Source organism: Podarcis erhardii (genome assembly GCF_964252035.2).
Source record: "Podarcis erhardii genome assembly, chromosome: 2".
Classification (NCBI taxonomy): Eukaryota; Metazoa; Chordata; class Lepidosauria; order Squamata; family Lacertidae; genus Podarcis; species Podarcis erhardii.
In genome coordinates, this window is record NC_138498.1 from 35,501,174 (window position 1) to 35,515,339 (window position 14,166).

At 44.3% G+C, this 14,166-nt stretch overlaps 1 protein-coding gene across 4 annotated transcripts in view; it reads right to left on the reverse strand.

Moving 5' to 3' along the window:
* Positions 1–14,166, reverse strand: part of CASKIN2 (CASK interacting protein 2) — a 105,594-nt gene that overhangs the window by 89,459 nt on the left and 1,969 nt on the right. For all 4 annotated transcript variants that reach the window (XM_081850671.1, XM_081850670.1, XM_081850669.1 and 1 more), the window contains exon 2: positions 4,852–5,461. In XM_081850671.1, coding sequence (XP_081706797.1) covers positions 4,852–4,948 — 97 coding nt within the window. In that variant the 5' untranslated portion in view covers positions 4,949–5,461. The remainder of the gene's footprint in view (positions 1–4,851; positions 5,462–14,166) is intronic.

The following is a 14,166-nucleotide window of genomic DNA, read 5'->3' on the forward strand; positions in this document are numbered from 1 at the left end:
AATTAAAAAACCCCTTCCCCCCTCCAAAAAGGCTCACCAGACATTGTCCTTTCTGAGGGACAATAGCCACCGACTGCTGCTGCCTCCTCCCCCAGGAATCTAAAGCCCGAGTCCTATTTCCTTCCCTTCTCCTCTGAGGATACGGGGCTCATTCCAGCCCAGCCAACTGGCCCATTGTTAATAAGCGCGTCCAGCCGAAAAAGTGATTGATCATCAGGGAGAAAGCCCAAAGCCTTGACGGGTCGTTTAACAATTTCAATTAAAGTCTGCTGCATTCATTCAGATGCTGACAGAGGGAAAGAAAGAAGTTTGTGTTGTTGTTGTTGTTGTTGTTTTAAAAGGGGAGAATCTTCTGCTGCTGCTGTGGGTGACAGCTCCTATGGCAACTCGGCAGGGTCAAAAGGGCTCTCTCTTCAGCGAAGGTGCAAGGTTTGAAGAAGAATCCCCCTTTCCTCCAGTTGAATTATCTGAACCAGGGAAAGCACCCTTGCTTCGCTGTCCCAGAGCACAGCTGCAGGATGAAAACAAACCCTCCACTGCTGCCCACCCACCCCCAATAGGCCACTGCCCATAGTTCCCACAGGGCCACCCAATAATAGGTGCTGTGACCCATTTGCGGAGCTACATTTTCCAAGCCACGCTCTCTCTCCCAGAGAAAATGCCCGTTGAATATTAAAATTACGTGTCCCTGAAGTTCCCATTGCCGGGACTGGCTCTTGATTCTCGGTTACGTGCAGCGACTTTTTTTAGACACACGCGATCCCCGAGGGCTAATCAGAGAGACGCAGCGCTGAATCCACTGAGACAGCAGAAGGACTCTTAGAGGGATTTTAAAAAACTCAGCATCTCGGCCTGTCATATGGAAAGAGGCGCTTTAATGAGCGGCAAAATGCGGCAAACATTCTGCTTTGTATGTGCCGTTTTGGGGATGAGTGAGAAACGTAAGGGATCAGGAACAGAAGGCTTTCAGGAGGGTGGGGGCTAAACCTGCCGCTGCCACCCCTGCTGTCGAAGGAACTGCAGCACTGTCCCGTCCAAAAGAAGCAGAGTACAGTGGTACCTTGGGTTAAGTACTTAATTCGTTCCAGAGGTCCGTTCTTAACCTGAAACTGTTCTTAACCTGAAGCACCACTTTAGGTAAGGGGCCTCCTGCTGCCGCCGCACCACCGGAACACGATTTCTGTTCTCATCCTAAAGCAAAGTTCTTAACCCAAGGTACTATTTCTGGGTTAGTGGAGTCTGTAACCTGAAACGTATGTATCCCGAGGTACAACTGTAGCTTCTTTTGGCAAGGAAAAATTCAGAAGGCCATGGCAGAGAACCTGTAGCCCTCCAGTTGCTGTGGGATAAGAAGCTCCCTTCGCCTCTGACCACTGGTCATGCTGGCTAGAACTGATGAGAAGTTTTAGCCCCAAAGTATCTGGAGGACTACAGGTTACCCACCACTGAAGTTGTCCATTGGCACCCTTAATCCAGGATCCATCTATAAAGAGCCCTTAGGTGATTAGGTATAAAGGCCTGTAGATACAATCCAAACATATTTGTGTCTTTCATTCTCGGTGGAAAGGCCCATCATACTGCTATTTAAGAGATGCCTTAGCCAAGTTGCCTTTTTACTTCAAAGGGCATCACTTTCTTTCACCCTTAATTTTTTTAATTCTACATACAGCCAATATTTGACACTTATCCACTTAAACTCAGTATCTGCCAGTGGCTATTATCCAACACACTAAGATGTGTTAAGCATTATGCCGTTCCTCCTGTGGCAGCCATTTTGTGACTGGTGCCCACAGTGCTTTTTCAAAAGTTCAAAGGTGCCCACTGGCCCAAAAAGGACGGCGCGACCCCTAGCATTATGTCATGGAAGACAAAACTGGAACAAGTCTTTTCACCCCTTTATTCCCAGCCTCTTCAAAACAGGTGTAAAGAAATTCTTCTGGGAAGGTTCGCTGGCACGTTCGTCTTAGCAGACTCTCGCCACCCACAGCCCCATGCCCCAATCTCTTTCCTGGCAGATTATTTTTAAATTCTCACCCAAATCCCTTATATCGACCACAAAACCACTGAGCAGCGCCTTAGCCCTCACTGGTATCCTTCTATGTAATCCGGCTTCTTGTGTCAGAGCCTTGAGAATGTCCCCCAGATGTAGCTTTTGGGTACCCAAAGCATCTGTTCTTTAAGCCCAGCACCAGGGAAATTCCTTACATCCTTTTCTCAATCAGAAGAAGCTTTGCAGCCCTTGACCCAGGAGCTTTTATCTCCTCCTGGTTTTTTCCTTTTTTAATCCTCAGTCCAGTTACTGTTTCCTATTAATGAATGCATGAACCCAAGCTGCTCTTACTCTTACCAAATTGTTTCTTTTGATTAAACAAACAAACAAACAAACATGGTTTGTTTTGAACAGTGGTCCACAAGACTCAACCCCAGACTCAGCCACCTAAGTATAACACTGAAAGGACTAAAGAAAACCAAGTCTCCAAACCTTCCATCCACAACAGGGAAAGGCAACTAGCAACACAGGGCCCCCATTTTAAATGGGGGTTGCCACTCAAAGTTTTTGAAGGAGAGAGAAGGTAGAGCTCCGACTGGGTCAAATGAAGCCCTGGACCTGGGCTGTAGAGCAAGGAATAGTAGCAGGCAGATTCCAACACTCCTAATGTTTCCTGATTGATAAAATTTTGCACATCCAAGATGGCAGGCAAAGGGAGAATGAGCCACCATATCACCAATACAGAGTGATATAAGGAAGACCTACACTCACTTTCCCCAAATTCTTCTTTCCTGAGAATTGCTAAAACCTGAGTTACTGAATCTGGGGATTATGGTTCACTGGGGTTGGGTGGCTGCTACCCTCCCACCAGCACCCATAGAGTTGGTCACAGGTTGAGGTTCCTACTGCTCCCTGGAGGTCAGCCATGCCCTGAACAGACCTCTCCCTGGGAGCTGAAAGATGGAATATTCCACAGGTGTACAAAGGATTCAGACTGCTACAACTGTACTTACACTGCTATTCTTTAGAACAAGGCTGGGGAACCTGTGGTCCTCTAGATGCTATTGGGCTCCATCTCCCAAAAGCCTCAGCCAGCCTAGCCAATTGTCAAGGATGATGGAAGTTTCAGCCCAGCAACATTTACAGGTCCACAAGTTCTCCACTCCTGCTTTAGGAGGATACACAACAGAGGATGGCAGAACCAAACAGGTTAGAGAAGCAGGACTTGTTTAATGTGCCGGTTTCAAGGTAAGTGGCTTTGCCGGCCATTGTTATGCAATATTACGGCAAGTAAAAAGTTTCTGGCGCCAATCCAGCAGTGCCTGAGTCACTCAAGCCCATTAATTTCAGTGGGTTTAGGAGACACCTGTGTTAGGTCAATGACTTTCCATCCACAAGCTCTAACCCAGTCTTTCTCAATCTTGGGTCCCCAGACGTTCTTGAACCACAACTCCCATCATCAATAACCACTGGCCATGCTGGCTAGGAATGATGGGAGTTGTAGTCCAACAAGTTCTAGGGATGCAAGGTTGAGAAAGGCTGCTCTCGCCTGTGAAGGGGGTGACTCTTATCTTAATCCATTCCTCCAAACAGAAAACCCAACAATTTCCACAGTAATTGCAACCTGAATACACTTCACCATGAAGGATATCTCACTGCATCTATTTTAATTTTCCTTAAAAAAAAAAAAAGTATCCTTCGTCATTGTTGTGGAATCCTGTCTGCTCACAGCTCCTGCACCACTTGAGCTTTCTGACACTTGGGAAGTAGTTGGGACCAAGAAAAGCAAAGTGTTGCGGAAACAAGGCCAACCATGATGACAAGGTCTCCTTTTATTGCAGATTAGCTATCAGAAGCAACATGAGCCGAGTGCAACTCACAGTCCACACACCCCACTGCAATAGCAACTGGAGCCACACCCCCAGCACTTCTACACTCAGATCCTGCCCATGCTGTATTTTATGGTTCCTCCTCCTATGGATTTATATAAAATTAGTGCAAGAAATGTTCCCCGCTCCTGCAACAGTTGCCTCCTGCGGTTGTGTTAAGACATAGCATTCATGGAACCCACACATTGAACGTTCTGATTAGGGGTCTTCACATGGTACCTTCAATGAGTGTACAATCTAGGGATACAATAGCTGAGCTGCACATGTCAACAAGTATACAGGCTTCCACTTGTGTAAAGACACCTTGTACCTATGCCTCATGTAATGCATGAAGGCGTATTTTGTTCTAGGTCAGGGGCAGGGAAGCTTTGTTCCACTGGATGTCTGCATTCCCATGGGAGGGGTGGAGAGAGGTGGTTCAGATTAGCCAGAATCCAGAATTCTCAGGACCCAGCACAGGAGCTAAGTGAGCTGCCCTGGCAGAAAGAGGGATCTCTTCTTCTATGAACATTGCTTCTATGAACATTGGCTCTCCATGCTGTGTGCTGAGAAAGGGACTGTTCTCAGTTTGTAGCATGGAAACGCAACTAGCTGCCCACAGAGAAAGAGACTGCTCTCTTTTCTCCATGGCCAGCTTGCTGGGTTTCTATGATGCAACACCCAAAAAATGAAGTCTCTTTCTCAGCACATCACAGCAAGAAGGGAGAGAGGGCATGCATGGGCTACAGAGATCCAGCATCTGATGACTGGTGGTCTACATGTGGCCCATGCTCCAGAGGTTCTGTTCGCCCATTGTAGACTGGCCTGCTACTTTCAACCTTTGGCCTGGAAGCAACCACCAGCCACTGCATATCCCTTTTGTTGCAGTAACCAAAAGCTCTTTGCCAACAGTCACAAGACTCTTATGATCTCACTGGTGGGTGCTGACCAATCATGGGAGAATGCTGAAATAAGACATAGGGAGATACTCACTGCTTTTGGATGCCTTGACCTTTGCCACCAATTTCTGCACACCAGGTACATCCCCGTTTTTCACAGCCTGGATCAGCTCCTGCTCTCGCCCCATCATGAATAAGGGCTGCTGCTCCTCTGATTTATGAAGCCATCGGAGTGCTCCGTGTGTGCGTGTGTGTGCGATAACTAGTCAAGATAAACTCCACCAGAGAAGTGGGGGGCGGGGGAGCAAGCCAAACAAATGAAATATATTCAGAAATCCCACAGTACATAAAAAAGTCTCTGTTAATGATGATAAATGCTACCGGGAGTTGCACTCCTTTACAAGGGAATGGAGAGGAGATGAGGCCTTGTTAAAGAATATTCAGTCAATTAAATGGATGGTAATTCAGCGCTTAGGGACTGGATCCCAGCTGTTTGTAGACGTCAGGAATGAGAAATTAATTGTTTGTTAAAAGGTCCAGGCAACCCAGGGGGCTATATTTCACTAAGCCCGGGGTGTCCCAAGCAATCTCCAGTTCTTCCTAGATGAATACCAGGCCCATCACAGGTAAGAGGTATCCTTCGAGGCTTCAGGTCTGCAGATCCGAATTGTTTGCAGCCAACACTTGAGCAGTTGTTCAGATACCTGTGAAGATGAAGGACAGAATTTGTTTTCAAAAAGGCTGTTGACTCTTTGGAATGTTGTGCCCAACCAAATCCTGAATTCCAATTTGCTTATTTTCTGTTCATATGTGTGTGCTGTGTGTGCGTACGCATGCACACACTTTCGCTGCTACTCTGACTAACTACTAAGAAAAAGAAAAATCCAAGATCGGAGACAAGATGGAAAGCTGGGCTTCGTGAAACAAGTACATAGAAGATTCAATGAGGATAAAGGAGAGGAACCAGGAGTGGTGTCAACTGTGCTCGGAAATCTAATCCTCCAAACATTACACGCAGCACTAGTTCTCCTGTATCTTCAAAGACTTTAGCAGAGGCACCACACATGCCTTCGGGTTTTTAAAAAAAATATTCTGCCCTGTTACTGCTATGAGATCCTAGAACCTTCCCCTCTTAAAACTAATTGGTCTCAATGTTCCAAATTCTGCAAGAGCTGTCCAAGATATTCGCTCATCAGTGGTGTGACAGCAGCCATGCACGTTCATTAGATCACTTGCTTATTATTAAAATACAGCATGGTGGCCACTTTCGCATATGTTTTGTACAGAGATGGGGAGCCTGCACACCCCAACCCCTGCCCGTGATGTTGAAGGACTACAACTTCCATCAACCGTGCTGGCTAGGACTGGTGGGAGCTGAGAATCGGGCAATACCTGGAAGTCCCTGGAGGTTTAATGCAAGGAGAGAAATCAGATCATCTACATAGACCTTGAACTGGTACACAGGAAATAGCATCCAGTCCTTACTCCAGCTCTATAACATCAAGAGCTGCGTCTGATAATAAATGTTGGAAATGTAAAGAAAATGAAGGAACATTCTTTCACCTCTGGTGGACATGCCCTAAGGTGAAGGCCTTCTGGGAAATGATATATAATGAACTGAAAAAGGTATTTAAGTATACCTTCACTAAGAAACCAGAGGCCTTCCTCCTGGGTATTGTCGGCCAGAAGGTGTTAAAGAAGGATCGAACATTTTTTATGTATGCAACAACGGCAGCAAGGATACTCATTGCTAAAAACTGGAAAACTCAAGATCTACCCACACTGGAAGAGTGGCAGATGCAGCTGATGGACTATATGCAACTGGCCGAGATGACTGGCAGAATCCGAGACCTGGGAGAAGAGAGGATTGAAGAAGATTGGAAGAAATTTAAGATGTATTTACAAAAATATTGTAACTTGGTTGAATGTTAAGAAGGATGCTAGATTATAAAAAATTGGCCACCACTAAACTAGATTTGAATTTGATGATAAGTGAGATTAAAGAAAACATAAATTTTTTGGAGAATTGCTAGATTATATTTAAATGAGTGGATATAAGATTGTAAACAAGTTGATAATTTGCTTGAAAAAACCTTTTACGATGTAAATGGGAGCGGGAGACGTGAGGGAGTTCAAAGAATTGATGAAACTATGTTATGTTGGAAGTAAGATTGTTTATTATTTGTCTATTTGTATTCAAAAACTTTAATAAATATTTATAAAAATATATATATATATAACATCAAGAGCTGCATAGGATGTCGGGCTTGGTGGAATTTGTCTGATGCACAATGGCTGCTCCCACCCAACTGTCCTTTAATACCCAAACAAATATAAACACCCCAGGTTAGAGTGGGGTGCCTAAGCAGTTGCCACTGAAGGACAGAGCAATGGGACTAGTGAGTGAACAGTCTCATCTGCCCCACCAGCCTCAGAATTCTGCTGCCCCTTGGGTTCTGCAAGTAACATTCAGTGGTAAACACACCCACCATGATTGAACATGACACACGTTTTGAGATATGTCGGATACCACAGGACACTGCTCTGGCAAGCAAAGATAGTTTCAAGTTACCCTTTTTATATTCTGAAAATGTGCAGCTGTAATCTCTGCAGAATGTGGAAGATGAGGAAAACACGCACACACAATTTCTATCCAAGAGTTATTACAATAAATGCAAATGTATTAGATCAACTGGGTACATTTCTGACATATTTACTACAGCCCGGAGCACAGCGCCAAAGGAAGCCCAGGGGAAGATTCTCTTACAATGGGGGTCAATTCTCTGCTATAGAATGAAAGGTTTTGGGTGGCAGGCAATCCATCATCATGGCCCTCACTAATCCGTTTCAGCAGCTAAATTACTCTGATCATTGTGATATTGCACCATATTTCTAGGGCACAGCATCTTGGGAAGAATTACACAACCTCACCTCGCAGCTGACTTTATTTTTATCTTGAGTAGATTATATTTTATATCGCTCCCCCACACAACCTCCCTTAAAGCTAGGGAGGGCTTGAACTGGTTGTTTGCACAACACTGGGAGATCCTCAGATAAACAGGTTGCCTTAAGGTAGAGCAATCAAGATGGAATCATAAAGGTAGAGATGGAGGTCAGTAACCACACTTATCAAGTGTTCAACATGTAGAACATTCAACACACACTCATCTCCCTTGTTGCCAAACAGTACAAGGCTGCTCTAAAGACTCAACCAACGTCCCAGTTTGAACAGGCAGCGTTCACACCGAGCTATTTCTACCAAAAAGTGGATCTGGCTTTGAGGCGATGCTCAGAATCCAAAAAACTTACTAGTCCTCTTTGGGTGTTGTATTGCTGTGTTAAAACATGATGGGAGGGGTTGCATGGGAAGAAGCGCAGTAGCTCTGCCCCCATCCCACTTCAAAATTGTGCAGGGAGCCTTCATAATCATAGAGAGCACCCCTTTCAGAAGATCACCCCTCCTGCTTACCCAAGGTGATCAAAACCGTGTTGTGCATGTGTGCTCCTGGGGCCAAGGTTCCTTCACCTCCCTAATAAAGTATGTGAGCCTCCTCCACACCCAGTTAATGGGCACTGCCATTCAAATGGTGTGTGCGCCCCCCCCCCAGTTGATGCCATTGCCCCCTCCCCAAAATACTTTATTCAAGTTGGCACCCCTGTGTGTGCATCACCACTGCACCTACTGGGATGCTAAATTTATATTCTGAGTGATGCTCTTATAATGCAGTTTCAGCCCTTCTGAATGTGCCCATTCAAATCTAATGCATAACTGCATGTACTAATGCACAAAGCGCCTCTCCCTTCTAATTTAGGGCAACTTCCCAGCCACCATCTTAACATCCTGCTTCTTGCTGCTTGCAATTAGGCAGCAGTGTGCATACTACAGAAATGTCTGCTCTGATACCTTCATCTGGGTGAGGGACAGCCATTGTGGTGCTCTCCAGCAGCTGTGGACTACCATCATCCCTGACCACTGGTCATGCTGGTTTGGGGTGATGGGACCTGGAGTAATAGTCCTAAACGTCTCGAAGACCACCACCTTGGTATCCCATACCTAGCAAGTACATCCTAAAGGGACTCTTCAGATCTAGAAATGTAGCAGATTTCAGCAGCAAAGTTTGTCCACACAAGACAAACAGGCACTAACTGACTTCTTTAAGCAACAAATAAAATCAAAGGTATTTGTGCTTTTGCATTCCTGGTACCTAGATCCATCTAATACCTGACAGCAGCAGTTATTTATACCTGCTTCAGTGACAGTGTTATAAGCCACTTAATCCACAAAATCTCTAAGCGATCTGAATCAGTGAAATAATCAGCATTCTACTAGTATTTGTATAATAGTATGCAAATAAAATCAGGAGAATTTGAGAACAAGAAATTTTCTGTCCAGATAGGCTTGCTGAAATTAAAGTTTTGAATCAGCTTAATGAGGATGGCTGCCAAATGTTATTAGGCAAGGGAGTCCCAAAGCATAGGTGTGCTGCCACACTGAAAAGATGAACTTCTTGGAAATGCAGAACAAACAGCACTTATAAAAGCCCACGTTGCGCAGAATGAGAGAGGTCAGACAGGCACACGTGGGACAAGGCAATCCCTCAAACAAACGGGTTCCAAGCTGTTAAGGGCTTCATATACTAATAGAAAAAAACACTGAACTTGGCTCAGTAGCAAATCAGCAGCCACTGCGGATCTTTAAGCAAATATGTACAGTACTATGCTGGCAGGATCTCAATCCTAAAAGCAACCATGCTGCATCATTCTGTGCTAACAACAAGTTCTGGAGCAACTATAAGGGAAGTCACATATGGACTGCTTTGCAGTAATCTAGTCTTGATGCTACCGATGTCCAGACTCCTGAGATCAAGCTGGTAGAAGTTTTGCAGTGGTTTCCATCACCATCAACACCAAAAAGCAGCTCTGAAAGGCTCTGGTTGAAAGTGAAGAAAGGCCATGGGAGAAGTCTCTCTCTCTCTCTCTCTCTCTCTGAGCTTAACCCATTGCCCTCCAGCCATTTTCCTGTCTGCCACCCTGCAGCATTTCCACTCAGGAAGGAAAAACTATGGGAAGTACTGAGTCGTCAGGTGATAAGGCAGCAAGTAAAAAGAGAACTAGACACATTCAAGGAGGATAGGTCCATCAGTTGCTTAGCCATGATAACTAAGTAGAATCTCCATGTTCAGAGGCAATATATCCCTAAATACCAAGTGCAGATGGGAAACAATGGGGGAGGACTCTTGCCATCATCTCCTGCTTATGGGTTTCCTGGAAGAATCTGGTTAGCCAGGGCTGGAAACAGAATGCTGAGCTAGAGAGATCTCTGGTCTAATTGAGTAGAGTCCTTCTTGAGTGATGTGCATTCATGAGTGATCTAGTCCTCTGTTTACTACCTGGATCATGCAGAAGTTACATGAGAACAGAGGTCTGCAAAAAACCTGGCATGGGCAAGGACCCTGTAATACACCATATAGAACTACAGGATTGATACAGCAGAAAAAAGGACCCTTCTTTAGAACTGATAGACACAAATACAGTCTCCAGAAATAACACTCCAGTTGCATCAGGATTTCAGGCAGATTAAAGCATGTTAACTAGCATATGGTCATTCCCAGGCTGATTCAAGTAATGAATGAGTTTCAGAGTGTCAGAGCAGCCGTGCCCATGGTGGGAAAGTGAAAACCCAACAAGATTTGCCAAGTTAATCCTTCTTCGCAATGATGCAGGGCTTGATTGGGTTGGGGGTTTTTGAGTGACCAGGTGGAGCTGTTGAAGCCTGTCTGGCAATCCTACCCCCCTTGTTTCCACATGCATGGGAACTAATAGGAATTACTCATTGTGAAGCAGAAGGTACTCTGTATATGCTCAGAGGCACTAATCTAATTACGACTTCACATATTTCAGGGTTGAAAACAGACTCCGTGGCTAAACTTTAGTGAAACCTGGCTCAAAATAAGATCTACCAAGGTGGTCCTTGCCAGAGAACTTGGATATCAATTTAGTAGTCCTGCCATAATGGCAACTCATCATAGGCTTCTGGACCCTGAAAGGGCAAAAATCCACACCGACTTTTCTAGCCCTTTTTAACATACCAATTTCCTACATTATGTGTTTCCTGGTTTAAAGCCAACCCTTTGAAAACACCATCCTGAGTTCCTTAGAGGGAAGATCAGGATACAAATGTGATAGCTAGATGGATATAGATCCATCTGTCCCCACAGAAGCCCACTTGCCAATGAAGACTCAGTCAGAAGCTGGATAGCTCAGTTGGTTAGAACCTGGTGCTGATAAAGTCAAGGTTGCAGGTTGGATCCCCATAAGAGACAGCTGCATATTCTTGCATTGCAGAGAGTTGGACTAGATGATTCTCCTGCCCCTTCCAACTCTATGATTCTATGAAATATCTATGACATACCTGGGAGAAGGCAGCGTTATCCATTCTTTCTATGTAACAGTGGCCAGAGGTCACTATTTAGCAGTGGTCAAGGATTGGGCTTTTTCAACAGTGGCCCCCAAACTTTGAAACCTTTACTCAGAAGCGGGTAAGATGGTTCCAACATTGCTGCCTTCCCAAAAAGACTGTAAAACGGGGACCAAGTGCTCCCCAGGTGCTACTGGACTACAACTCTCATCATCCCTCGCTCTTGCCCATACTGGTTGAAGTTCAGGGGAGCTTGAGTCTTAGCAACATCTGGAGGGCCAGAGGTTCACCACATCTACAGTAAGATCTTCCTATTTGGTCAAGGATTTAAATTTCGTGGAGGCACTCATATATACATTTATTGTGATTTATAATTATTTGCTTTTGTTTACATGCCTTGCCTTCTTTATTTTTCGTGCAAACCACTTTGAGTTCTGTGGGAAAGTTGTATGAAACATTTTAAAAAGTAAAACAAAAAAATGAACAATAGAGGGTTGTCTTCAGTGTATTGAAATGAAGAAGCCCATTAATTTCAACAGGCCTACTCTGAGCAATAACTTAGTTTGAGCGCTTGGCCTATTTATCTCAACCCCTCTGAGAGGATATTGGAGCGCGATGATATCTACACTAGAAGTTCTTACATAACTCTCCTGGGTCGCTTCCCCTGAGCCCAGAAGCATCAGGGAGCAAAGGGTGGAGGAAAACTGAAAAAGGTTGTGGATATCTAGGGGATTTCTAAAACAATGCTGCTTTTTTTATTAAAAAAAAAAAGTAGGAATGCGGTGCAGCTCTGGAATTTGTTCTGTGAATCAGCAACATTCTGAATGAAGGCGCATCCCTTGACAGTCCTTTTCTATCTGGAATTGACTGGGGTTTGTGAGGAGTTGCTTACCAAGCTTGATGAACTAGGAACAGTCACAGCCACAGTGGAAGAAAGGAGAAACAGCATCCTACAGTATATTTAAGAAGGGGGGGCACCTGCTGGTTTTGAAACAAGGCCTAATACTGAAAACAGCTCAACTGGCAGCACTGTTTCCTGCATACCTAACCTGCCTCTTCTGCTGTTTCCTGAGGCCATCTCCTCTTCATTTGGGAAGAATAAACTGAAAGGTGAAGAGCTTGGTGGATGTGGACAAATAAAGTGCTTGAAGTCAACAATGACTAATCCCCATTAGTAGCGGTAACTTAACACTCTCTACTTTCCATCACCACACAAATCCCCATTTCCTTCAAGTTCTGACAACCCTGAGAATCCTCAGCTGTTTACAACCTTTGCTCTGAGGCAGAAGTTGTTGCCTCAATTGCCAATGCAGAAGTGATAAAAAGGTATAATCCCTGCCACCTCATCCTCACAGCATCTGAAGGACAAACCGGCAGAATAGCTGGGTTGGCCCTTTCAAATGTTAATCTGGCACAATAGAAAGATTTGAATCTTCAAATGGTCTTGGGATGGGAATAAAATTGACCTCCTGCCCAGTGAATATCTGAGTGACCTTGACTCAGGAAGGGAGTAAAGAGGAAGAAAAGAATATTTAAGAGGAATTCCACACTGCCACAAAAAACAACAACCCACTGGAATTTGAATTTTAAAGCAAATCCATGACCCAAAAGGTATGGTGGTGGCTACATCAATAGAGCTGAAGTACTTGTCTCACAACCGATATGTGAAAATCCAAGAACCCCCTGTCACAACTTGAAACTGATCACAGAGCGGCCCCTCTCAGGCAGTCAAAAGACACATACGTGAATTAATGTGGAGATAAATTTATAGGACTGGGTAACAAAGGATGCGCATTCAGATGCACATATGATATAATGACTGGGGTGAGGTGGGAGAACATGAATATAAAATTATGTCTGAGCTTGATCAAAGATGCATTAAACTGTCAAACGGAGCATTACCCAGTCTCTAACAAAGAAGGCATCTGACAGTAGCAAGCAAGTTCTCCACAAAGTAGAGTGGAATTATATGGTGTTTAGTGCTAGATGTTACAGTGCAGAGAAGTGGAAAATCACCATAAGGAAATGGCTGGGCCATGCTTAAAGATAAACTCTAGATTAGGATGGTTTAGGAGAAAGGGTGCCATTTAGAGAGAGCAAGGAGTCCCTCCACCTTCGCCATGCTTCATGTAGGATCATAACTTCATTAATGTTTGTCAACAGTTTTCACAACTGATCTTCAACAGTCAAGACTCACAAGTGGACCACAGCCTGAGCACTATCACCATGCAAATATATGGTTAAAGGTTAAGAAAGGGGTCCTGGGTCTGAAAAGTTTTAAGAGACCTAGCTTACTCATTGGCTAGTTGGATGCTACCTCACTGATAACTGAAAAGGAACACCTGAGATGTGTTGCTAGTTCTTCAGACTAGCAATCTAGACTTTGAAAGGAGATGAGCGAATACTGCACTGGGGGGTGTTCAGAAAGCAGGGTGAAGACTGAGAGAAGTAAGGAGATTTGACTGGCAAAGGGAGTGTGCTGAGAGATAAGAAAATGTTGGAAGTGTGGTAATGTAAAGTTCTGCAATAGTCAAGAGTCCACATATTCTTCTACCACAATGAGCACTTTAAGTCTCTTCCATTTCTGGTCTAGAGAAGTTCTCTTCTTCTTTTTTTAACTTTGGTTATGTTTTTTGTTTGTTTGCATTTTTTATGTTATATTAATAAAAAACCCCTAAAAATATATGTATAGAAAAAAGAGCGTTCAGCAGGGGAGGGACTGCAGCGCACATGCACCAGGTTCAATCCACAGTATCTCCGGGATAAAAGATTAGTCAGTAGGTAATGTGAAAGAAGGTCTTGAGTTGCCAGTCAGAACAGATAACACTGGGTTAATTTAATAACAACCCCTTGTGGTATGAGAGGTTTGTTAATTACCAAAACTGGAGCTGTGGGATTGGATATGGTGGATTAAACATTTCCTCCTGGAAAAGTTTCTGCAGAATGAACAGAAGAGCCCATCCGCTCAAATTCTACAATGAGAGTCGTAAC